At 36.0% G+C, this 27,844-nt stretch overlaps 1 protein-coding gene across 2 annotated transcripts in view; it reads right to left on the bottom strand.

Annotated features, from left to right (window-relative positions):
• Positions 1-3,561: 3,561 nt before the first annotated feature.
• LOC114364477 (proton-coupled amino acid transporter-like protein CG1139) overlaps positions 3,562-27,844 on the bottom strand; it is a 52,633-nt gene continuing 28,350 nt past the window's right edge. For both annotated transcript variants that reach the window (XM_028320648.1, XM_028320649.1), the window contains exons 2-10: positions 27,269-27,428; positions 22,000-22,083; positions 16,907-17,057; positions 9,352-9,473; positions 6,931-7,015; positions 6,361-6,602; positions 5,767-5,979; positions 4,203-4,372; positions 3,562-3,873 (exon numbers count right to left, since the gene is read on the bottom strand). In XM_028320648.1, coding sequence (XP_028176449.1) covers positions 3,635-3,873; positions 4,203-4,372; positions 5,767-5,979; positions 6,361-6,602; positions 6,931-7,015; positions 9,352-9,473; positions 16,907-17,057; positions 22,000-22,083; positions 27,269-27,327 — 1,365 coding nt within the window. In that variant the 5' untranslated portion in view covers positions 27,328-27,428 and the 3' untranslated portion in view covers positions 3,562-3,634. The remainder of the gene's footprint in view (positions 3,874-4,202; positions 4,373-5,766; positions 5,980-6,360; positions 6,603-6,930; positions 7,016-9,351; positions 9,474-16,906; positions 17,058-21,999; positions 22,084-27,268; positions 27,429-27,844) is intronic.

Raw genomic sequence — 27,844 nt, forward strand, 5'->3', positions numbered from 1 at the left:
TCTTCTCAATAGTATTTCGAAAAACCTATTAGGCGGTGTGCGACATTGTAAATAACTATGTATAATATTCTTCCTAATATGACAAAGTCAGACTCAAAGCTTTTGAATTTGATACAAATTAGTAAAGATAAAAGAACTTTGGTTTTCATGACTATTATAAAGGTGACAACCCTCCCCACGACCACTGACGGATGCCCAAACATGTCATTATCCGTAGGCCTTGTGTGGGATCAATGAAAACACTTCCTTGTTCATTGTTTTAATGTTAATATGTTTTCAGAGGTCGCAGTGCTTTGTAAGGTTTTCTTTTTTCTTTTGAGGTATGAAACCCCGAAAGAAAGGATTATTTTGACCCTTGGCGGCCTTTTTCTTTTAATTCTCTTAAATATTTTTTTTCTTGTTCTCCTTTTTTATATCAGAAAAATCCATATTGTCAAACTGTGACTGTGCAGTTACTATATTCAAAACTGAAGACTTTTAATGACGTTAGGCATTCAGCACGACAAAGTTTAAAACAAAGTCGCTTTCCGCTGTCTGTCCTTATATTGTATGCTGAGATCTTTAGAATAACGCAACGGATTTTGATGCGGTTTTTTCAAATGTAGAGTGACTCAAGAGGGAGGTTTATAAGTGTAAAACATGCATATTATAAAAGAGAAAAGCCGGGAAATTCCATTGCAATTGCAACCGTGCAAAGCCAGGGTGGGCCGTTAGTATTTCTATATTTTAAACAAACTAACCCTTAGGCGATATCTGTAGACAAGTATTATTTCCTTATACTTCGGAGCTTTCTTGCTTAGTAGCAACGACTTCGCTCCGCTGTCGCCCGAATGTTATCGTGATGTGTGTGGCCCAGGCGTAAATAAATAAACTGTATTTTGACAGCTCATAAAAAGTCTTATCTTCCAGTTTCAAGCATGTACTGTACTGATTCATATTGTATTACAGCAGCCGTAAAACCTTTATACGATACCGAATAGCTTGATACTCCATCATCCGTATAACCTTAAAATGTATAATTTACTAGCGGCCGCCCGCGACTTCGTACGCGTGGATCCCGTTTTACCCCCTTCATCTATCTTACGCAGTTCAGATTTTTCATACAAATGTTTATTCCCGCTTACTCCCGTTCCTGTGGGAATTTAGCTATATCCTCTTGTAACTAAAAGCTTTAAGTTTACTAAGGTACCTGCATGCCAAATTTCTAGCGTTTAACTTAAGCGGTTTAGATTTTTCATACAAAAGTATTTTGCTGCTAATTCCCGTTTCCGTGGGAATATCGGATATTTCTTTCTTAGTGCACCTCTACGGTGCCTAAGCTACGTCCCTTCCAAATTTCATGTGCCTACGTTTAGCCGTTTAGGCTGTGCGTTGATATTTCACTAAGTCAGTCAGTTTCTCCTTTTATACATATATTTAGATATAGATTTACCATATTTATTAGATTACCTTAAAATGTATAAGTTACCAAGTCGTGAAAAAACTAGCTTTTTCAATAAGGAAATATCATCTGTATAAGTATTGCAATTTGTTTGATAATTGTTATAATTTACTGTCGTTTAGATAAAGTAATAACTTGAACAGTTATTATGCGAGAGATTATTATATTTATTTAAATTGTGTCGTGTTTGTATTTAAATAACTTTATTAGGTTCGCGACGCGTTCGACGACTACACGCGTTCTGTTTTATACATTACGGCGATTCTTTTAACCAAAATATTTTTTGGGTAAAATATTTTGTTACCTTAGGCGATATTTAATAAGGCGGAGTTGCATCAGCCTACTTTAAAAGTAAATTTAACAAATACTGGTGTTTTTTGTATGGAATTTAACAGATTTTTGACGTTTGTTAAAGTTAAGGTAAGATGGTGCAACTCAGCCTAAGAAACACTTTACGGACAAATGACATGGTGACATAATTCGTGTGGACCATGATTTGTAGAGCAAAATCGCTTTATATCTCAAAAATAGGTACAATTTTAGCAGGCGCGTGCTCTGTTATTGTAACTCTTGAGATGACATAGTTACTATCTAATAAAATATATGACAGTTTATCTCTTTTAATAGGTTTAGCGTACAGTGTAGAAAGATCACTAAAATGATTCACTACAATTACACCGCAGTAGTCACTTACAGGCAGAACAAAAGTTGACGTGGTAGAGCTTAATCAATTACATAAATTTAATCGAAGAGAAGATCCGCAGGAGAAACAAAGTGACTGACATAGCCCGCAGAATCGCTAAAATCTAGTGGCAGTGGGTGGGGCACGTAGCTCGCAGAGCTTATGACCGCTGGGGCAGAAAAGTTCTCGAGTGGCGACTACAAGCCGGAAGACGTAGTGTAGGCTCCCACTAGGTGTACCGATGATCTGGTGAAGGTCGTGGGAAGCGCCTGGATGCGGGCGACTTAGGACCGATCTTTGTGGGAATGTAATTCGCTTGAATCAAACGAACTAAAATTAATTACTTCAGTCTGAATTATGGCCCGCACATGTGATTGAATCGAGATTTGAGTATCTTCTCGTATAACGGTATTTATGTCAAAGACCTCGTTGTTAAGCCAGCACACGAGCAACTGTACCTACTGGTAAACAAAACATTTGTGAACCTTTGCAGACAGATATATCTTACGTCAAACTTTGTAGACTTTGGATGATAATTTGACTGTTTGATAAACACAATCCGCAACAGATTATTGTGAAATTGTAGCGGGTTTCCAAATATTAACATCATGTGTAAGCTTTGTAGACGCTTCGTATGTCTGTGAGTTAAGGAACTCCGTAACAGGAAATTTATGCAAGTATAATATTCTTTATTAGAATATATTCCCAGGACAGTCACTTATTTATTCATTATCTCGTCTGATTTATTAATAACTAGCTGACCCGGCGAACTTTGTTCCGCCTTAATGGCAATAAATAAGCAGACTTTTTTTATTTCGAACGGGATAAAAAGTATCCTATGTCCTTCTCCTGGCTCTAAACTACCTCCCTGACAATTTTCAGCTAAATCGGTTTAGCCGTTCTTGAGTTATAAGTGGAGTAACTAACACGACTTTCCTTTAATATATATAGATTTCCTTCTCTTTATATCCTCATTTCATATTCATAAGAGTAATGGCAGGTTTCAGTATTTTCAATATTCTATATTTTCTAATATTATTGCCATAGCAACCTAACTGTAACGGTTTACACTTAATAGTAGAATTATCTTTCCATTACCACCGAGACTATGTAAAGCTTTAATATAAAATTAATGAATCCTCGGCTTGCCTTTGATCAAGCTCGATAGGCTTTCTTGTCTCTCACCGATTTGGCCCCAAAACTTTCTAATTAAATATTCAGTTGGTGTAACGTTATGCTATTGAATGATTTTCGTTGGGATTCATAAAGTTCAATTAATTCAGACTAGAAGACTGAATTAAACTTGACATTGCCTCAGGACAATGACTCGTTAATTCGATATCGTTAGAAACGGAAATAAAAGTTGAATGTTCTTTAAATAGAGTGAATTAGCGATAGTAACAGAAATAAAATATAGAAAGAAAGAAAAGAAAATCTCTAAATGTCAAAATAAATGTATTGTTAATCTAAATTAAGTTAATGGCTTATTTACAGTACATCTTAAAACTATATCACAGCGACTCCAGCATCGTGATGATGGAGTAAGCGACCCCAGAGACCATGGCCACGATTGAGAAGAAGACAATGGCAGAGTTCTTGAAGAAGACCCAGTGGCAGGGCCCGACGTCTTTGCCCCATCGCCAGACAGTTTCTGTCACGGCTGGGAGGAGTAGACCCATAATGGAGAGACAGACAGCACCGACTAACTCCATGAAGAGCTCTATCCGGGGTATTGCAGTGGCGAATCCGACTGGAAAAGAAATACTTTATAAGAAAGCTGTGTTAGATTGAGCATTTATTTATACAATGATCATTATAAATGATCTGATCCTTATCTGACAAATGATAAAGATCAATTTGAATGACTACATCACCTACAGGCTTGGATATGTTCTCAATGTGTATAGTTGAGAGTGTTTTAAATTACGGACCCAGAAAAAAGTTGAACAGATAGAACAGAGAATTTGTTTCTGCTTTGGATTCAGAACCCTGTGGACTCTCAGTAGCCCTAAAGCCCCAATATAAAAAGAGAACCTACACAGAAATCCCAAACAGTCATTTTTTCAGCAAATTGCTTACCTGTGAGAAATACTCCAGCCAGTCTGATGCCAGCAACCGAACACCAGTGGAACCTGGCGGGAATCTTGTCTTGGACCCTGCGCCAGACTACATCAACCGGGACGTAGTACACCAACGCGTACGATAGGATCATCACACACGCTACCAGGATCTTGGCTGTTTGGGCAAGGCTGGAAATAAAATAGGCCAGTAGAATTAAACACAAAAATTGATTAAATCGGAAATAATTCCTACAAAAGATTTTTTGCTTTAATGGCTTCATTGGTTGCCCATTAAGACTCTCCTAAGTTTTCGACTTCGACGGAGTTGTGCTTAAGTGGTGGGGGCCCCCGAAAGGGGCATTTTTTCGGTTTTCCGGTTATACCGCGTAAAGGACTTACCCTATCGAAAAGTGGTCTTCATGACGGTTAAAGGGCACTTAATCCTGCATTGAATAAGACCAAATTCATATGTTTTGGACAAACCGTTCTCGCGCTAAAGTTCGGCATAGTAGAAAATATACGTATAATTAATGACCCTCTCCACGTCCAATGGCTTGTTCCCACATGCTTCCAAGTCTTGTAAAGGGTCGCCTTAACCAGTGTAACCCTAACAAGGCTCACGAGTTTGATTCGCTTATCCTTGGTTCGTCCCAGCCGTTCCTTAACTGCGGTTGCTGCACCTCTTCCTGGCACTCTCCTGGACGACTCTGTGTTACCTAATGTGGCTGCCCCTCTTCCTTGTACCCTCCTGTACCATTTCATTGCTTAGCCATATGCCTGGTCCAAGGTTTGACGCCACAAAATCAACTTCGTACGAGTGAAAATAGTTTAAATACTATTTCCCGTGCTTGCAACATTTTTCTTTACTGCTTCGCCTCTATTAGTCGTAGAGGTAAGTGCTAATGATCCGATTAATAGCAATTGGCTAGTAACGGATTAAAAGCAGTTATTAGCCATAAATAGCCAATAATAGCCGATTTCAGATGGTAACCCTGCTATTAATGTTATACTAATGATTAAACATATCCCTTCATAGTTTACAAATTTAGCACTTGAAATTTGGAAGGGACGTAGCTTAGGTACATTAAGAAAGGAATACCNGTAATATAAAATATTAGATTTTCTATAATTTTCTACAAAATTTTGTTGCAAACATTAAAATCAGATTTTTCTAAACTCTCTAGAGGTCGTTTATCCATCAAATTAAAATGAAAAATGTAACTATGATGGTTGATAGAGGAAAAGTCATTTAGAAATAATGTAAATTTTGTGATAGCCTTTGTCCTATTTCCACTAATTTAATCAAATTATAACGATCCCCTTGGGCCGATCGTTTGAGATGACCTTTGATATGAAAATTATGTTTTAAAAATATTTTTGTCCTCGACTAATCTTTTCCTTCCGATATTAATTGGCTATCATCGGGCTATCTACAATTTTCTCGACAAAAATGTATTGAAATTACCTCTCCTTTTACAACGAAATTAATTTCTCCTAAAATTTTAAAGATTATAAAGACTATCATCATAGCCTGATGTTAATGAACTTGAACCATATTTAACTTCTTTATAAAATTCTCTTACATTTCATCTGCCGGCAAATTGAGAGTCAGACTGCCTTTGACATCTTCTCCGTAGCTGAGGTAGCCAACGAAGCCGACGAACCCGTACAGCAGGACCACAGCGCTCATGGCGATGTTCAGAACTCCTGGACAGCCCAGGAACTGCTTCGGTTTCGTCATCTCGTTCTCAATGGGCATCACCACGCCGATGCCTTCCATCGCGAACAGGCATGTGCTGGAAGATACAAAGTGATGCTAATACAGTTTTTGTTTTGTTTCCATGAGGTCTTGTACTAAGGACAGAGAAATGATTAGGAAGTAGTATCTAAAGCGATTGTCAAGAGACTCGGAGAAAATGAACTGCTGCCATCAAGATGATTGGAATTGTCAAACATCAAACAAAACCACCTCACAAATGAAATTTCTTGCACTTCGATAGCTGGTCAAGATATTTTTAANTTTTTTCAAATTCTATGTGTTTTTAGCTCAATACAATTTTTAACAACAATGAGAATAGGTAGCGAAAGCTCTCTCGATGTTTTAGTCTTCGGCGACTACAAACGATAGATACTATTACACAACGGCAGATAGAGCCAAGGTAATATAACTCACTAACCTTATAAATGTAGGTATGCTCGTAATAGAAGTGGCAAGATTCCTATCCGAAGCCTTCGGCGGGTCCCTCAAGCAGTAGTAGATGGATATGCAGATGGATCCTAGCCACACGAAGTTGGCTATCGCTGAGAATGGCACCAGGTACTTCAGCTTGGTGATCTGGGTGAGAGGGATTAGAACTACCAGGCAGAGTGCGCAGTAGATCTTGACTGACCACATCGGGCCGCCGTAGACTTCTGAAATCTGAGAAGACGTGAATTAAATAAACGTCACTTTTAATAAATCTATTAAGATCGTCTTTAGTACAAATGACGGTAGTTTCAAACTTCATTAACCTATGTGCATTGTGTTTATGGCTAGTCAGCTGTCATTTTAAACCGCAGTGCAGTATTAACGTAGTAGGCGACAAGATTAAATTAAACCCACTCGGTGGACCGACAACCAAGTTAGGGTTGTAAGAAGCTGTTTTACGCAAACGACATAGAGTCAGTCTTTAGCATTTCATGGGCGAGAAGAACTGCCAGCTTTTAAAGAGTTGATGATGACGATAGCGATGAAGGCAGAAACTTACTTGTTTGAAAGTCTCGGCCACGACAACCACGTAGACGCAGCACGCCCCCAAATGTGTTAATGCCAGCGCCCAATCAGCCAGCTCTCTGTAATAAAAGGTTTAGCAAATTAAATTTTGCAATTACAGCTGTTTCACATTTCCTACGAGTGCCATTCCTTGGCAGTACTTAGACAAAAGTCTGATTATCATAACAGTCCAGATATTTCATATTTGAGTTATTTTACAATTAATTTTTATCATTGATAATGACGAATTGGAACTCAAAGATTTTTTTATCCATTGATTGTTATTATTTCCCATTCACTGAATACACAGAAATAACATTAATTTCCGATTCGATTCGTCGTGTATACCTACTCGTACAACCTTTAAAGTCTCCGGATGGTTTTCGCGCCAGTAAAAATTGGCAATCTTGCACAAAAATAAGCTCGTGTAAAATTGAAGATAGCAAGGTTGACTATGGCACAGTAAAATTTATGCTTTCGAGGATATTTTTTCATTAAAGGTACTTATAAGATTTACATTAGATACCTACAGTCCATAGGTGCCATAGGTCCATAGGATCCATAGGATAGATTGCAATTTGTTATACTCGTACTTTTACCTACTTCTCTGAAATGTTATCGCAATTCAAATTCTGTCGTGGGTTGGTGCTAGTGATAACACAATTTTGTGACTAAATTGTTTTCCGCAAATTGATCTTGCGATTACTTATTTAGATATCCCATTCAATTTCTCCCATTGAAGTGACTGACCGATTGATACAGCACCGGTGGAGTTATTACGTAGCTGTGAACGCGATTGCTCTTACATTAGTCTCTATGATACTTGCAGATGCTTTGAAATACGGACGAATTTGCTTTGATTTGATCGCAATTACTCGTACAAAGGAACAGACACCTGGCTATTCTCTTTTAAAGGGGAGAATAAATGGAAACTGGAAATTTTCTTAGACGGATATCCCGATGAGGATACTGGGAATTAAGTAAATTGGTTTACAGAGTAATTCTGTTTGGAAATTTGAAACCACTAAGCATATTTAAATGGTAAGCAATGAATTCCCTTAGGAATAATTAGATTATATATTAGTAACTTTTTCAGATTTAGAGTAATTATATTTTACTATGTACCTTGTACTTTGTACTCGTATTAGTAAATGTAATCTAGCTAGAATTGACAATATTAATGGCCTTTCAAAATCCTGGTCTAAACTTAAAAGTCGCTTATCTTTATCTAAATTCTTATAAGAGTACATAATATCTGCAAAAACAGTCATTGTTTTGACATTAAGGTCTCCAGGTCAACATGCTTAGGGTCGGGTTGCTGAGACCGTGGGAAGCGATCATCTATTATGACATCATCCTACTACATAACCATGCGAGTTGAACGCACTTTCAACTTTTTGTTGTTTGCTATTGACTGTCATAATCGAAGTTCGTAATTGTTATTATAGGGGTTTTAGTCTTCTTTTTGCTAAAAATATCTCCTTTGGCTTTTTCCCCTCTATTTTAGGATGAAACAATTGAAAACAAGACTCCAGTGCCCCATTGAGTATTGTGGGTTTGACTTAGCTTTACAATGTGTTACATCGAATCACGGTATCATTACAATTTAGTTACTGATTACTAAATATCTAATAACCCTCACCTACATCATAGAGTACAATACAATAAGTATTAATTCGAAGTTAACCCGCCTATTAGTAAAAAACTCAGTAAAACTCAGTAAAACTCATTTTCAAAGCCTTTTCCAAAATCCAAAATGTCGCCACCAAGTTTTCTAATTTATCTCTTTAAATGAACCTTCCTCCGACCTCAAAGAATATTTATTAGAAACTAGCTTTCCGCCCGCGGCTTCGCCCGCGTGGAATTTTGTCTGTCACAGAAAAACTTTATCGCGCGCGTCCCTGTTTCAAAAACCGGGATAAAAACTATCCTATGTTCTTTCCCGGGACTCAAACTATCTCTATGCCAAATTTCATCAAAATCGGTTGCGAGGTTTAAGCGGGAAAGCGTAACAGACAGACAGACAGACAGAGTTACTTTCGCATTTATAATATTAGTTGGGACTAGTTGGGATAATGTTTGCCGTTCTCGACTTTTCTTTTCGATTCGTTTCGAGCAGGAGCGGTAAAAGAGTTAGCGTAAAGTCTTCTCCACAGAAGATTTTTGTAGGTATTGTATTTTGCAAGATTCCATTTAGTATTAGGCTCTTCTCCACAGAGGATTTTTGCAGGTATTGTATTTTGCAGGATTCCATTTAGTATTAGGCTCTTCTCCACGGAATATTTTTGCAGGTATTGTTTTTTTGCAGGATTCCATTTAGTAATGCACACGAATATCCCGTTTGCAGTGCCCCGTAAGAAACCGATCTGTTCTTCGGAAAAGATCCCTTAAAAAATGGGAATAGGTACATACATACCTTGCAAAAGGGGCGAACTTCCTGACAGGTTTGGGACCATTCTGGAAGACCAGGTCACACGTGTCGGCGTAGCCCAGGGCAGGCTTCTTCATTTCCACGCAAAGTTGTTGGGAGGTTTTTACCTGGAATGGGCAAATTGGTTCTGTGTAGTCACTTTCAAAAACTATCTAGAGAACTCTTGTATGTAAATTTTGAGATATTCTTATGTTATTCAAAATAGATTGGAAACGTTAATATGATGATCTTAAGTTCTTAAATGTTCAAAAGTACCTATATTACTTATTACGAGTATATTGTAATCTCAAAGCTTTGAAAATGAATCATTAATAATAATTGTTAAGAGTAGGCGCACACACGGTTGATTATTAGTTTTTTTTTATGTGACAGGAGGCAAACGAGCAGACGGATCACCTGATGTTAGTTGGCCGATAGTTGTGCCAGATTTTAATTTGTATGAAAAATCGGCCAACTCGAATCGGAATAGTGTGCGCACTCCCATACATGCCCATACTGATCAACTGCCCGATTAAACTATCGGCCGATAAAAAATCAACGGTGAGCGCCTACTCTTAATCTTTACATATTATAAAACAAAGTCGCTTCCGCTGTATGTACGAAACATTTGCTGAAAATGCTTTGCTGAAAAGCAATAGATAGAGTCATCCAAGAGCATAGCACTCGTGCGAAGCTGGGTCAGGTAGCTAGTTGTCAATAAACATTTAATTTAGATTATTTTGTCGTCTACAGACAAAGTATTGCAGATTTGAACTTAACACTAAAAACTGTCACTGCCACCTTTCAAAGCAGCATCTTTCAAAAGTACTCCTATACTCGTAGAACCATGTCTCAACCGTGTTGATATTAATTGCTTATGAAGTGTTTCATAATATTAATCAAAATGGTCGAGCATTTAGGCTAAACCTAAAGGTTCTCAAGTGTTTGTTATACTTGAGCTAACACTGATATTGGCTTAGGATACTCTTTGCCTAAATGCCTTGTTTATTCAAGGCCTGTTAATGTGGGCGAATTATTTTCGCAAATCTAGAAGGATCCTTAACGGGCAGTTTCAATTCCTTTGCACAAAAAGTAAGCCAACCTAATTAAAAGATATTCTGGGTTCATGCTTTGATCTAGATCCCAAATAATTAGGTACTAATCTCTATAGGTTTCTAAGTTCTATCAAATGAAATGGGTAGTACTAATTACAGAAATTGCTATCTAATTTTATTAGAATTCTGCCTGAGTATGCCAGACTTGTGGGTCATCATAAACCTTTAACTATAAATTTTGTCATAGGTTAGTCTAATTAGCTGTTAAATTAGATTTGTACCTACTTGCTATAAATTGTTCTATTTACTTGTAAAATCTCATGAACAGTCATGCCCATTAATTAATCAACTAGTTTTATACCTAAATGTCACCATGATAAATAAATAGATGTACCATTTTAATTTCCACTATATCTTATTTCACACAACCTTTAAGCTTTCTAAGCTTAATTACTCATTTCCATTTTTATTGCAAATTAAGGTTCTGAAACAAACCATTTACATAACAGGCTAGTAATGTTTGTTAAATTGACTAAGCTTATCCTTCTGCAAGTTTAATCACTCACTCTGAAAGTTAGAGCTCAGCATTAGGTTTTGTCGCTGTCAACTGCCAAAAGTTGTAGCTTTAATTATGCGATAGTACGACTAAGTCCCTGTGCGATTAAGTTCATATTCGTGCATTAGAAAACAGTACTATTAACTAACTGTAATTTGACTGTCATTTAGGCTTAACCAGCTAGAGCTTGCTAAGTGCTAGGATATAGATACTAGATGGCAGAATTCATATTACCAACTAACGTAAGTTTTTTAAAGAGGAACTGTAGTCTTTTTCCCACTAAAGAGTATTGAAATGTTTATATTTATTTATGTAATCTTTGCTTCAAAATGCATGCGACTTTATCGAAATCTGTTACCAAATAACATGATATAATAAATCCAGTATATTCCTCGCAAATTATTCTATTGTATTTAGAAGATAACAATAGTTTTCTAGCGATGTTGTGGGAACCATTATGCCTTTTAATTGCTGGAACGACTTTTCACGTTAGGTAATTCTTTTCTCTTAATTGTTTTGTTTTCATTATACAACCAAATAGGATGCGGCTAGGCTTTTTGGAAAGACGGCTTGGAGATTATAACTGTTTTTTTAGTAGTTCATTGCAAGACACCATAAAAACATCCTACTAGAAACGTGCATACTCCACTGTACAGGTAACTAACTTAACTTAAAATAGTCCCTTGATGTAGTCGAATGAGGGCTATCGTTTTAGCGCTTACCAGTTAGCGCCACTGTAGAGTAAGGTCCTGTCACTTGCTAGTAGCGAAGACAGTGGCGCCAACTTGTGAGCGCTAAAGTGGTAGGAGGACTATCGCATTTGCACTCATCAAGATGGCGCCACTGTAGAGTACGGTTCTGTCAATCGCCAGGGGAGCCAACTGTTAAGTATAAAAACGATAGCCCTCATTGCTGCCACGGCGGTGGTGTTGATATTAAAGTTGAAAGACAGCTTCTTGTAATTTAATCATGAAAAGTTTATTTCATAATATATTGGATTTATTGAACAAAATTTAAATGAATATTAACTATACTGCTTTGAGTAATAAAATAAATACTTTAAGAATAATTCACTGTTTTACCTGTGTTAAAGAAAGCAGAGAAACGTTTACAAAAATATTAAGATAAATAATAAACGAAAGCGAATTTCTTAATAATATTATTTCTCATTTTCCAAGTTCCAAAAGCTGTGAAATATTTAATCTTATTTGGACTGTGGAATTCGTGTCTTGTCGTTTCGCGGGCTCATTATGTTAATTTATAAGGGGATAATAAGGTAAGTATGTCCACCGAAAGTGGTATCTGAGAAGCAAGGGGAAAGTTGTCAAGAATTATAATTTATTTTAGTGTCCTTAGGGGCCCCCTGACATGACAATTGGGGCATATCCCGTCCCAAAACATATATGGTTTCATATTCATACAAAACGTACCGGAAGTGGGACCCACACTACAATGGGTAGGCCTCCCACTCGGAGGACCGACAATCTGCTGAAGGTCGTGAAATGGACCTACATGCGGGCAGCGCAGGATCGGTCATGTGGAAATGCTTGGAAGAGGCCTTGATTGTTACTTGGCTAAAATTAACGAACGAAGTACGGTTTTCCCTTGAAAAAATTTACTACCTCAGGTGGGATATAAACATACGATCTCACCCTTGTCACGCGACTGCTCTGACCAGCTGAGCTTTAGAAGTTGGTAAACCTGACCTAATTTTCAAGTTTTACGCTAAAACTAGGTCAACAGATAGTAACTTTCGGGATGGGTATAGAAGCGATTAACTTTACGTAACTTTTCAGCAGTTAGAAAGTTGCCGTTGTGTTATTACCTCCTAGGGCCTACAAAACTAAGAACTTTGCCAAGTAAATATTTTAAGGTCTGCTAAATCGTCTAAGTCGTGATATTATATTTGGAACATAACATTTACTTTTTGTTTATTAGGTCTTTCGAACTGTATAACTTCTTATAAGGGCATGTCAACATACAAGGCTAATTAAGTTGGATTAACGGGTTCCAAATATTGAGAAAACTAATACTGAATCTACTGTTTCTAAATTTATGACGTGAGTAAAAATCATTTAAAATAATCACGTTAATATAAGCGTGTCATAAAGTTACATTAGCGATTATGTGATAAGTAGACATGAAACAAACGGCACTTACTGACGTTCTTTTGTCTACATAACTTCACATAAAGTGTAACAGTTTCATTGCAAAAGTAGGTCTTATTTGTGAGAAATAAGACTTGTATCGAGTTCAATTTGTAACATCTTTATTCTGCTATTACATCATTATTATATTAACATAACAATGGACGTAATTATTATATGCCCACGTGCTGTTTTTGCTAACTTGAAATGTATTAAAGTACAATGCCTTTTTGAGGTGCTTACAGACTAATACAGTCGCATATTTATTTAAGGATTTTCCCTGAGGTCCAGTAGAGCGGATTTCCGACCCGGATGACCCAGGTTCTATTTTCAGTTTTGTAACGAATAACGCGTTTACTCAACCTTTTAAGGCGGGTCCAGCTCCAGACGGGTGTAATGTGTAATGTAATGCACCGTGTAAGTGGACGGCACTAACGAGCATTACATGTAAAGTGCTGCCCTTTTGCTGCCTTTACTATTTCTATTACATTACACGATACATTCCATTACGCGTTACACCCGTCTGGAGCCGGCTTTAAGACTCACGTGCCGAATCAAATGTTTTCGAATTTGAATTCATACCTTTGTCCTGCTATTTTATATTTAATTTTGGGAAATAGTAAAATCACGAAACATCTCTATAATATACCTTATTTATTATATTGCCTAGAATCACAATGTTTTGGTTGCCCATAAAGTATTAAACGCAAAGTTGTGATTTGCGAAAGTTATTAATTCTTGAATGTGTTTTCATTGTGGCCTTGTTTCTTGGGAGGTATCGTTAGTCTTTATCTCGGGTGTATAATTAATTACAGAATAATTAGGCTTTGTGAATATAATAGAAGCGCGTTGAATTCACCATTATTAGTAAAATGGTTTAGCACCTTTATGTTGCTGATCATTCATTTATCATAGATTTTTTTGTAGTAACCGGTTAGGATAGCGTGGATTTTAACTGAATGAATGTTGTAAAACTACTCGTAGAACAGTGTCTTTGTAAGTATGTAAGTTTTCTAAATCATACGTTTTTGTCTTACCTAAATAAATGTTGCTTACTTTGGGGCTAGCTGGCGCTGTGTGAAATTGTCCAAAGATTTATAAAAAAAAAAAATGTTTACCCCAGAACTTCACGTGTATTTATTTATTTAATTACACAATACTTTTTATTTCCTACAATACGCGTATATTGTAGGCCAAATAAACAAATGTATGTTCTGTCGTACAAGTTCTTCATTAAATTTCGATGTCATGACTAATTGGAATTGCCGTTAAAATGCTCAGGCATTGTGTTCACACCTGCTAGCCTTCGACGGCAGGCGGCCCGATCCTTGTCACTTTCCCATGATTTATTTCGCCCTAATTTGGTGGAGTAAATTCTGCGGTATTTATAATCAAATGACTCTACAGAAGGCTCTGAAAGGAACCCTTTTTCCGCCGGGAAATTCAAATTCAAAATTCAAATAGTTTATTCAGTACAGGCATTTTCCAGGGCACTTGTACACGTCCATACTTTGCGCATAACCACTCGCTAATGGGGACTGCCTTTCATCGGTTCTGCGAGGGATATTTTGCTTGCTGTCTCTATTTTCCAATCTATTACTATGGTCTTTTGACGAATTGCCTTATGAATTTTGTGAAACGTCATCATTCCTTCTTCATACCAAAATTTGAAAGAAGTTTACTTGAAAATCGCCTTGAAGTGAATTACTCGAATTATATTAAGAAAAGACTTACTCGTAGTTACTTATGAACACCTTTGTGCAGTTCGTGAACCTTAGAGAATAAAAACTGTATGAAGAAAAAGGGTTTCTATTTCAAGATTTTTTGAACCCTCTGATTCGAACTCTATTACGATAATATTTAATGCAAATGACGTTCGCGTTGCAGATAAATTTTGTCTAGCAAACAAGGCTTTATTATTATGAGGGTTTTTGCCGGCCTTATTTGATTTACTTTGGATCATTCTCGATCTTAATTAGAGTCTGTGTTAATGATGATTTTACTTTTTCACGTTCTACGATGAGACGCCTGAGTTTAAGAAATTAGGCTTTGTAGTTTCAGTATTTTGAAAATGCTAATTTAGTCCTAAGTGAATTACAACAAACTCTGTAACAATTATCAAATTAAACATTTGGAGCTGACAAATTCAGGAATAGCGTTTATTGGATTGTGCTGACTGAAATGTCAGTGACACGTTATCAAAGATCTAATATACTAAAAATGGTATCTACTGTCACATACAGGATGCTCATTTTTAGGAATATTATGCTCTTTATTAAGTGAGCATTCAACTGCTGCTATTTTCATTATGTGGGTCATAATAAATAATCTAAATGTATAAAAGGAGAAACTGACTGACTTAGTGACATATCAACGCACATCCTAAACGGCTATACGTAGGCACTTGAAATTTGAAAGGGACGTAGCTTAGGTACCGTGTTGGTGATGTATCTCTACCGAATATATGCTTGCAGCTTTGTCCTCGTCAATATCGAGTATTTATCACGCACAAGGCGAAACACGGTCCTATAGGACTAGCACATTAGTGGAAATAGCAGCCTATTTTGCAACTTTTACCTGTATAGTAGCGCTTTAGGGGTTCAGATAGTGGTTTTAAGTTCTATTATTGCTTCCGTATCAGCTCATAGCTGTAAATATCACTAGAGGTAGCAGAAACTGAACCAAATGCCACTATAGGCTTTATAAGAGTTCATTTTACAATCCATTTTCAGTCTATACCTTTAAACATGTTATAACATGTTAACTTTTCCGAAACATCTTTTTTTCTCACTCTAAAATTTCATATTTTATACATTTCAGGTCCCTAACCAAATTATTGTTTCCCCATACGAGCTTTCTTCTTCTATTTCATCCCCCTAATGATTATTATTGTTTTTCTCTTGTCTCTACTACATCAAAATAAATTATTCAAAGGTTCAATTGAGGCTTGAAAATGTAATTTTTAACAATCCGAGTCAAAAGAAAACTGCTAAAACCATTACACTTTCATAATAATTCAAGTTCCAATTACTATTTTATCAAACAAATACATTTAGGGTGGATTCGACTAAACAAGAGTAAATATTAATCTCAGAATAAATTGTCAGTTTTGACATATTTCCCATACTGAAACTGTCTTATTTTANAAAAAGTTAATTATAATCAGTAACATTTCCGTACAATGGCAGTCCTGTAGGTCTGTCAATGTGTAAGTTATACCAGGAGTTATTATCGAATAAAATCAGGCCTATAGGCACTTAATTTTCACCGAAATAGATCGATCACAAAAATTCAGTAATCAACCGACTTCAAAAAAGGAGGAGGTTCTCAATTCGACCCGTATGTTTTTTTTTTTCTATGTTTGTTACGCGATAACTCCGCCAATTATGAACCGATTTGAACAAATCTTTTTTCGGCGTATAGGTAATACCTCAAGCGTGGTCCCATTTAAATTTAATAATAGAAAAAACAACCCCCAAGGGTGGAAAATTGGGGATGAACTTTTTTATACGCAATATCTCCGCCGATTATAAATCAATTTGACTGATTATTTTTTTGTTGAATAGGTATTATCAAAAGGGTGGTTTCATGCGAATTTGAAGAAAATATTTCACCCCCAAGGGTGGAAAATTGGGGATGAACTTTTTTATACGCAATATTTTTAATTTTTAGTTTTTTTTTGTGTTCACGCATTTGAAGTCGGTTTTTTTTTTAAAGTTAATTATTTTACCAAACATAGACGTAATTTGGCATCGTCAACTAATATTAAAGTGAAATCGATCCAAAAAATTCTGTAATCTTACCAGTATATGTACGACGTGTGCGCAAATGAAGCCAATGACGATGGTGCCCACGGAGCCCACCACGAGCCCCGCGTTCTTGAAGGCCAGCGGCATGGCCAACACCCCCGAACCCAGGGAGGCTTTTAAGAGATGGGCCAACGCGCCGAAACTCCTGGAAAGCAAAGAAATAACAATTTATTAATACACATCTAAGAAAAAAGCCGCCTCTGTGGTCTAGTGGTAAGACCACCTGCTTCAGACGCAGAGGTCCCGGGTTCGATTCCCAGTGGGGGCAGATTTTTCTGTTCGGTTTGGTTGGTGGTAGGGCTTGTTCTAAGTCCGCCTGGCTAGCTACCACCATCTTACCTAAGTCTGTCGCCATAACAACAATGTTAACAGCATTATTGTGTTCCGGCAGTTAGAGGTAAGATAGCCAGTTCCTCCGTGGTTGAGGATTCCGGGTGAAGCTCGCTTCCACCTTCGGCCTGATCGTCACTTACCATCAGGTGAGATACAGGCCAAGAGCTTCCTCGTAGTGCATAAAAAAAAATCACACACAAGCGCACTAGTCAAAATTATCTTTGACTATCTACAACGAATCTACAAGTAGTCTATTATCATTTTAATACTATTTAAAATTAAGACCCTAAATTATTGAAATTTTCAGATTTTAGTCAGAGCATACAATAAGCATTCGTATATGCTTTCATTAATAATTTCTGAATTAGTACTGTAGTACTTATTATTATTCTGTGGTACTGTGTAAAGTGTTTATTACAAAACAATCTAATACGGCAATAGAAAGCAAAAGTAAAGACTAATCGCATTGTTTAAGTCTCGGAACTATCATTCACTCAAAGATTCATTCAATGTCTTTTTAGGAATCAATGAATTCCACTCTTTCACCACGGGCACAATGGATCCATGGAGCATTGTTAATATATTAAGCCACTTCGACATCCTTTACGGAAGGTTTCGAAGCAGCTTCCAAAAATAATTTATGCAGGTACGATTAATCAATTATGCATTGAAATTGCGTCACTTATAAAGATAAAAGCCTACTCTTAAGATAAAGCCTACTCTTAAGACTAAAATCCTACCCTAAGACTAAAAACCCTACCTAAAGATCAAAAAGCCTACATGTTTATAAGTAACTACCAAGCATTATCGAAAAACCACTACCTCTTATTCTAAGTGACGTTAAAATATGAGGTACTCCAATTCAAGATCCCAAAAAATTCTTCGATATCGCGAGCTAAGTCAGCACAACGCCATCTATCGGTGAATGCGAATTTCACTAGACACCCCTCCGCAACGTGCTTGTAGGGGTTCTCACCCCACAGATACTTCAATGGACGACGCGGCGCCGCACAGTGGTCCCGATTTAATAAAACATGGACATTGATGCTAGAGGCACGAAAATTTTTTTGATGGTTACTGCTATGATAACTAATAAGGCAAAAAAATATTACAATCCTACGACGTCTATTTCGTAGTAAAAAAAAATATATACATATTTTTTGTATGGAAGAAATTACGTTTCTGTCAATTTTTCGAAATTCTTTAACGATGTCAAAATGCCGATCACACATGTTATAAAACAAGTGATTCTGAGTATTTCATGCGAAGATACTTGTCACTTATCTCTGCGTACTTTTGAGTTATCGAGGGTTGAAAAATCGATTTTTTTATATTAAATATTTCCACGAAAAATTGCCAAAATTACAATATGGTGTATAAGGGACACCTTTGATGACACATAACAACGACTCGCACTCGCGCGCGCTCGTATGCATCAGCTTTTAATAAAATAAAATAAAAAATTAAGGGAAATACTTAATACAACGTTGTATGTATAGGTCCGCTGGCCGTCAAAAAGTAGCTTATACGAGAGGTTGCCCAATTTACAATATGTCCATCATTGATAACTCACACAAATATCGTCTCTCTCTGAAGGATAACAAGTTTTTTTTGTTTCCAGAAGCTCTTGATAGGATGGAAGCCCATAAATACTCTCTGAAGCGAGAATGAATCTCAAATTGCGATATTGCCATTTTGACAAATTACATGATGTAACTAGCGCTAACGTTTATCTTCAGGTAGACACAGTTTTAAGTTAAAAGATTGTCTACTATTTCACACTGTTCTTCGTTTTGGAACAGTTCTTTGATTATAGGTAGTCGCTAATTTCGTTTTGTTAGACTCTTTCAGTTTAGCACATAAAGCGTAAACTAATTCCTCCTCAGAATGATCTAAAAGTGTTAGAGAGCGCCTCTTCTTCTGCAGAAGAAGAATTTTGCATAAATCTTCAAAAGGTTTTTTATTTATACCAGAAGTCGATGGTTGCACATCTACTTCCGCAGTCTCATCAACTGGAGCGTCTTCCTCGGTGTTAACGTTGTCTATGCGTTGTGTTAACTCGGTAAAAAACATTTTTTAAATCTATATTTTTACATTTCGGCCAGACCATTTCAGACTAAAATGACGAACGTATTGGCATTGAATTGTCTTCCGAAGATTTGAGTAATTATCAAATCATTAAGTCGTAATTTTACAAGAAATATATCAAAGAAGATATGGTCTGCTTCCAGCAGAGCCCAAAAGACATTTTTGCACCAGAATTCGCATTGGCTAGACTCTGAAATTGTCTGGCCGAATTGTAAAAATATAGATTTAAACAATGTTTTTTACCGAGTTAACACAACGCATAGACAACGTTAACACCGAGGAAGACGCTCCAGTTGATGAGACTGCGGAAGTAGATGTGCAACCATCGACTTCTGGTATAAATAAAAAACCTTTTGAAGATTTATGCAAAATTCTTCTTCTGCAGAAGAAGAGGCGCTCTCTAACACTTTTAGATCATTCTGAGGAGGAATTAGTTTACGCTTTATGTGCTAAACTGAAAGAGTCTAACAAAACGAAATTAGCGACTACCTATAATCAAAGAACTGTTCCAAAACGAAAAACAGTGTGAAATAGTAGACAATCTTTTAACTTAAAACTGTGTCTACCTGAAGATAAACGTTAGCGCTAGTTACATCATGTAATTTGTCAAAATGGCAATATCGCAATTTGAGATTCATTCTCGCTTCAGAGAGTATTTATGGGCTTCCATCCTATCAAAAGCTTCTGGAAACAAAAAAAACTTGTTATCCTTCAGAGAGAGATGATATTTGTGTGAGTTATCAATGATGGACATATTGTAAATTGGGCAACCTCTCGTATAAGCTACTTTTTGACGGCCAGCGGACCTATACATACAACGTTGTATTAAATATTTCCCTTAATGTTTTTTTTTATTTTAGTAAAAGTTGATGCATACGAGCGCGCGCGAGTGCGAGTCGTTGTTATGTGTCATCAAAGGTGTCCCTTATACACCATATTGTAATTCTGGCAATTTTTCGTGGAAATATTTAATATAAAAAAATCGATTTTTCAACCCTCGATAACTCAAAAGTACGCAGAGATAAGTGACAAGTATCTTCGCATGAAATACTCAGAATCACTTATTTTATAACATGTGTGATCGGCATTTTGACATCGTTAAAGAATTTCGAAAAATTGACAGAAACGTAATTTCTTCCATACAAAAAATATGTATATATTTTTTTTTACTACGAAATAGACGTCGTAGGATTGTAATATTTTTTTGCCTTATTAGTTATCATAGCAGTAACCATCAAAAAAAAATTCGTGCTTCTAGCATCAATGTCCATGTTTTATTAAATCGGGACCACCGTGCGCCGTGACTTTAAGGGAACGAACTCGAAGTATATTTAGCTATAGCCTTTCCTTTTACACACTCTGAAATGATCGCATGGACAAATAAAATGATGAAAGTATGTACATAGAACAGATTGTCCACATCCTTTATAAAATGATACGATAGTAAAATATGAAATGAATGTTGCGAGATTGAAGCCCATTATAAAACATACTCTATAAAAATTGTCACAAACAGGAATCAAAATATACCACATAGAGTGAGCATGTGTTACTTGAATTGAAATTATTAATAGACTACACGAGTACACGAGTCATTGTACCGTATACGTAATAAAATTTTCATTGACATGAAATTAATTTTCTGTTCTTAGTAAATTAACAAAATATTAGTAGATAATTTGACAAGGTTAGTTAAGTTTTATGACCCTAAGAATAAGGTCTTTGTGCTTGAACCAAGATTTTGCTGGTGATACCATGTTGATTTTAACTTTATCGAATTCGATTCGGGCAATCACTTTCAAACAATTATTTTCAATCGAGCAATCTTGGATCAATCGAACTCAATTCTACGTTTAGACTTCTGACTTCGTTAAGAACACTTTTTAAACTTTAGGCTGAGTTCCACCACCTAATTTTGACCGTAACTTTAACGATAACCGGTGTTTTGTGTATGAAGTTTGACAGATTTTTGACGTTTGTCAAAGTTAAAGTAAAATGGTGCAACCCAGCCTACGTTTTCTAATTTGTTTTAAAGATCTCTGATGAATCACTGAAAAAGAGTACATTTTTGTATTGTATTTTGTTACTTGTGTGTTAAATCCAATGGGGTCAATTTCAAAATCATTTCGGAAAAGATTTAGCATCCACTTTATTGTCTTGTTTTAATGAATACTTTCATTGGAAGAAAAAATGTACAGACTGTTTTCGCCTGTGTTCAATTTGGCGTAAGGTAATCGGTGTGATAATTACAATAACTGGCTCCACACTTAATTAAGACACATTACGCAGTGTTAATGTAAGTAAATATAATTAATGTTTTATTTATTTATTTAGTCACGGGACTATTCCCACCTCTCGTTCCCATCGCTGCAACTCCTGTGTAGCCAGAATCAACAGCTTGACCGCCAATGAAAACCCTACCAGTGAAGGTCAAGTTTGTCCCGGGGGAGAGTTAAACTGTCATTGGACCCACAAAGAAATTAGAAGAACATAGGAGTACGAAGTTGAAGGATTAAAGAATTAACTTTATCAAGTTTGCATCGATTGAAGTCTGTGATTTGCTTAAAAATTAAATCCTACTGATCTATTCATCTCAATCCAATGAATGTGCTTAAGGTTTCCAATTTTGGGTGCTATTTTTAAATAAAAGTTAAATTGAAACTTACGATGTACTCGAGCTGAGGGGTCTGTGGTCGGAGGGTACATATGGGTCCAAGTCTTCTCTCGATCCATTGTACGCCAATTCTACCCTGAAACGGAATATTCAATTAGTGCGAAAATACATTGTTAAACTTATATCTAGACAAGACAGGCCCGTCGTGTAATCCCGCTAACACGTTACCAGATTCAGATTATGTCAATTTTGTGATAACATGTGCATTAAAATAAAAGGTTTTGGTATCTACAAAGTGGATTTACGTAATATTATCATGTGTCTGAGCTGTATTAAAGAGTGCAAGAAAATGTTTAGTTAAGATCATAAGCAAATCCTGCTTATCACTCAGACTGTCTGTAAAAAGTTTGTTAAATAATTTAGATGGCTAGACGACTGCAGGAAACTAATACTTTGGCCTCTTTTACGTATTTTAAGTATGAATAGAATTTACTGGGCAGACGCTAAGCTTTATCTACACTTATCATCGTTCGTTCGTTCGTTTCAGCCGAAAGACGTCCACTGCTGGACAAAGGCCTCCCCCAAGGATTTCCACAAAGACCTTATCACTTATCATGTCAAGTGTGATTGCGGTCCTATTGTTTGCTATAATACTTTAAACTTATCGTCGCCGTAAATAATCTCTGATTCTGGGCTGTTTTATTAAATTTTAAGGGTAAGGACGACTCTACTTTTCAAAAACTTTACGTCTTTACCTACATAATCGAATGACTGAGCCTCGATTCTGACAGCGAATCTATTTGATGTCTCCTTTAATACGCACCGTTCAAGTGCTTACTATGTTGCTATTGATCACATATAGGTTATACCACTTGTCCTCTCCCGCTGGTCTGAAGTGTCTCCGATTTGACCCCAATCGATCCATGTGATGACATGTGTATTTTTTATTGCATCATTCAATGACACATTGACATGTAAATTGATCGGTAATATGCAGTAAGTAGCTTTGCTGATTTAATTCTGAAGAGTTGCGCGTGAAAATTTGAATAAATCTTGTATTCTAAGCGTGGTGGAATCCATTTAAAGGCTTTAATATAAATAGCAAGAATTCGATACAAAAAGGAGCTTTTTGTAACGAATACTTCTGAACGTGAATTCCAAAGCTCTTTTAGTCAGTATTTATGTAATAAGTCAAAAAATTTTAAATGTTTCATCTCCCACGCAAGCTTTTTTGCAAAGACCTCAAATGGGTTGTGTGTCCAAAATTCGTCCAAATCGCTTAAGTGCTTCAGGCGTGAAAACTAAACAAACAAACAGTTCATTTGGCGTTTATTTGTCATTTCCACCTCGGTTCACCGAAACCTACTACTACTAGGCACTAGGTATGAAACATGATGCGATTGCTTTTCCGCTGTTTTTATAATATTGAAAAGCTGGTTTGAATAAAATTATAATTTTCGTATTTTGAACATCCTTTAGCTTCCGAGTCCAACCTGTTACCTTGTGTTTACACATTTTAATTAAATCATCTCTCTAATTTTAGTTTTCTCTATGAATAAATCTGTAATATAATTTTCACAATGGCGAGTCCGACTATGAGATGTAATATTATAACATTGTAATGAGTTTCTACCGTGTGGAGTTAGACGTTATTATTATTCAATTTGCTTTGTTTTGTTTTATGAGTTTGTTTATGTAAAAGTGAAAAGTAAAGTGATATTTTTACGGGTTAGCTTCATTAGTAATGTTCGTTGTTATTATTTTCACGAAGCTATTTCAGTAAGTATAACAATTTATGATTATGTATTTCTTATGAAGGCATTCGATCATCAGCACGAGAGTGCTGATTTTCCCATTGTTTGTCTGTGTTAAATGTATATTGTTGTAAATAAACTACATTTATAATTGAGCTTCGGACACACAGACGACGCGTTTATTTTATTTATTGCTTGGTTGAATGTTTCAGAATGGCGTGCATCGCATGCCTATCATGGCTGCAACATGCCACCGTGGGTAATGGCCCGGTTGATGGCAGTTTTGTGGTTTTGTTTACGTCCGTTTATCTTGCCGCAATAGAAATGTATAAAGTAGGTATAGGTAGTTCGTATGTTTTATGCTAATGACGTCAACTGCTGGTCAAAGGCCTCCCCTAAGGATTTCCATGACGACTGGTCCTGCGCTGCCTGCATCTAGGTGCTGCCCTTCACCAGATCGTTGGTGTCTAAGTGGGAGGCTTGCATACGCTACGTAGGAGTGTCGACTGGCTCGACTGAGATACTATTTCAAATAACGAGTACACAGGATAGAATGAAGCTTAATAGAGTAAGTAACCCTGCGAGGTTACGTTATGTCAGAATTTTTGGGTTCATACCTCATACATTTGTGCTAAAGTTTCAGCACGAGATAGATTTTCACAACTGTTTTTTGTACCTTTCCTGAAAGTGAACGTACACAATAAAGCCTACTCGATCTCCTTCCATTATGAAGTTCTCTCCATTATTACGATTGTGGAAATTTGCCATCAGATTAACAGTCATGGTAACTGCTCAGATGGGTGTTTATTACCGAGAATGATGACTTCGTTGATCTTACGTAAATAATACTGTGTTACATTACGCTTAAATCTCAATTCAAAGGCAAGCATAGATTCTGTCTATAATTGTATTTTTTTATTACTTGAAGTAATACTAGAGTATTTAGCATTGTTTTGTAATATCCATAAGCCTTAAGAGACATGCTCATGATAGGTATGTTGTAGTAAGCTGCGTTGATTATGGCAAATAAATAATAAATAGACTTGTGAATGAGACGACTTAAATACCTAGACCGTATTTAACAATTTCGCAGACAAAGATAATGAAACTAGTGACCCGCCCCGGCTTCGCACGGGTGCTAAGTATACATATAAACCATCCTCTTGAATCACTCTATCTATTAAAAAAACCGCATCAAAATCCATTGCGTTTTAAAGATCTAAGCACACATAGGGGCATGCAGCGGAAAGCAACTTTGTTTTATACTAGGGTAAACTGCCAGTCATTGGACATTTAAGAAAGTTATTGGACAGTTCTTTACTAAATTAAAAATAGCATTTCTATTTCAACAACAGAGATTCCGACTGATGGAGATAAAAGGGTGTTTTTTGAAGGAATATTCATTGTATTTGAAGGAATATTCATTTTAAGAAAATTTAAGGGTTGTTTTGTCCAATGACTGGCAGCGTCCAATGACTGTCGGTTTACCCTATGTAGTGATGTATATTTTGAGCCTCATCTCATTTGGAATTCTATGACTCGTATGCAAAAACCGCAGAAACTACTTACTGCACTAACTAACCACATCAGCTGGAATCGACTCGAAAACTAGTGCAGTTTATACAGGGTATCGATCGCAAGTTCCTCACTTAATATTCAAATGGAGTAGGACACTTGGAGCTAATCAGCACATTATAGTAAGTGGACGTAAAAAAATATTCATAATCAGCAATTAAAAGTGAAACCCCATCCTGACTGTTGTAATTTCCAAGCATAAAATGGAGAGAAACTGGTATAATTAAAACAGATCGAGACATAGATATGGTGTGTTAGCCGCGTATACGCAAATGATATTCGCTTACGACATTATCCCGAGAACATTTTGTTTGAGTGTCGATATCTTTTACATAACTTGGAAATAAAAACCTGGCCAAGTGGAAGTCGCACTACTATTTGCCATTATTGAAATGGAAACAACATCATAGGTACAGCCGAGTATATATTAGAGTATAAATATATTGGCAGTGCCAATATTTTGAAACGTGTTTATGAATAGTTGAATATTTTGAATAATTAACGCTAACAATATTTTGAAACATTGGCAATGGCAATATATTTATGAAGTCGACTGTACAAGCGTACAAAATAACGGTTTGGGTCTTTATTTTTCAAACGTTTGAAAGGCCACAAAAGCGCTTCTGATTTGTTTCTATCCAGATTCAAACGATGCGAACCCGAGTAAACTTAATAAAACCCAATATTCTATTATTACATTTCCTTTAACATATCCTTTTAACCCTAAAATATGATGTTATGGTGTCGAAAAAGCATTGACCTCACGCACAACACCCACGACTTGGTAACAAGCTTAACATACCTATACGATAAATTCAATAAAAAAGGTTAACAACCTCTTGTAATCTCCACCTTAGTATCTCACTACATCACAAACAATCGCAAAACAAAGATTCCTTTCCTCTATCCTAACGAGACGGATTCATTTGATTAATTAATGATTTCATTTTTATTTTTGTAATTAATTATTGTAAACCCCTGCATAAAATGCACCCACTGAAAATCAGTCTCTTGCCAGTTACACTGTCAAGATGGTACTGAGTGGGTGAGCCTTTTTGGCAACTACATATATCATTTAATTTCTTTTCTAAATTAATTATGTGTATGTCTTTTGTTACCGAATCAAATTATTTTCTTTCTTTCTAATAATTAAAAAAAGGCATACAAACAGGAGACAACTTTAATGGAAACTTTTCTCTAGAATCGACTATTAGAAAATGGTTGCTAACTATTAAAATAAAACAATAACTTACATTGTTTTAAATTAACGTTGTAAAGCACGAACGCATTTAGAGAAATGAAGTTAAATTAAAAGGGCGAAAGCTATTTATTGTTCTGAAATAGGCATTATCCAAGGAATAATTGCCAATTTGTTGCTTGAAAATTTATGATTGTTAATTATTGCGGTAAAGAAAGCTTAATTTTAATAAAAACAATGATATCTAACGATGGAAAATAACGATATTATTTATTATAAATCTTTTGACATACAGTAAAGCTTTTTTCGTAGTTACATTTTGTGTAGTTTTAATATGTGCTGTTTCGCAACAAAAATATTCAAATCAAGTCAAATATATTTAATTTGCGAACATGGGTATTAAAACTGGGTGTTATAGGTATTTTAGTATCTCAATCTTCCACATTTTGGCATGCAAAATTATAAATTAAACTTATCAATATTAATTTAGTTAAAAATAATTATTTACTTAAATAATGTCAGAGAAATCGCAGAAAAAAAATTTACATTACATTTAAATATAATAGATTAGTCAAAAAAATATTTCATTAATGTCATAGAGGTAGATATAAGTGTTACGGTTAATGTGATAAATTGCAAAATTATGAATAATTACCTCATGATTTGGTGAATGTGATTAACACAATATACAAAGTCAATATTATATTATAATTATTTCTGATATGCTGTCGGCAGAGCATGTAAGTTCTTGTCTTATCTCAAAGCGGTTCTATAAGTGCTTCCAAAGTACTTACTTGGAACTGTAGGCGTCCACATCTCTGAGTGGCGGGGCTGTGGGCTTTTCCTTTTCCATTTCTTAATATTTTCCTGTCCCGCTTTGCTTTCTAATAAGTGTTATTTTGTGTTTTTGTGTTGACTTCATCCGTACATGACCACCAACTGGATTGGTTTTACCTGTAAAAATATTTCATTTACATAAACATTGAAGGATAGAGCTCCGTGTGTGGTTAAAAACAGTGTAATATAGGACCCGTTGGCCAAATGCAGATAGGGAAAACCGATGGAGAAACTTCTACCCTAGAGATAAATTACATGTTAAAACTAATGGGAGAGTAGGTACTTGTGGCTAGAATTTTAAGTGTTATATGCCCGTTTTCACCATCATTCCCTAATTTTTAAGTGACCCCTAACAGGAATTTTGTTTTCATTGGAGACACTTAAAAATAAGGCGTTTATAGTAAAAACGCGAATTACTCTATTATAATTAGATTTTGCTTAGTTCAACTTTAGACGGTACGTTGCCGCTAGGTAAATGTCCAAGGATATATTAAAATATACTTATAAATCTTGCACCGCTGCACCGTAGAGAC

Source organism: Ostrinia furnacalis, unplaced genomic scaffold, assembly GCF_004193835.3.
Source record: "Ostrinia furnacalis isolate ACB-3 unplaced genomic scaffold, ASM419383v2 OfSCF7437, whole genome shotgun sequence".
In the NCBI taxonomy this organism is placed as follows: domain Eukaryota; kingdom Metazoa; phylum Arthropoda; class Insecta; order Lepidoptera; family Crambidae; genus Ostrinia; species Ostrinia furnacalis.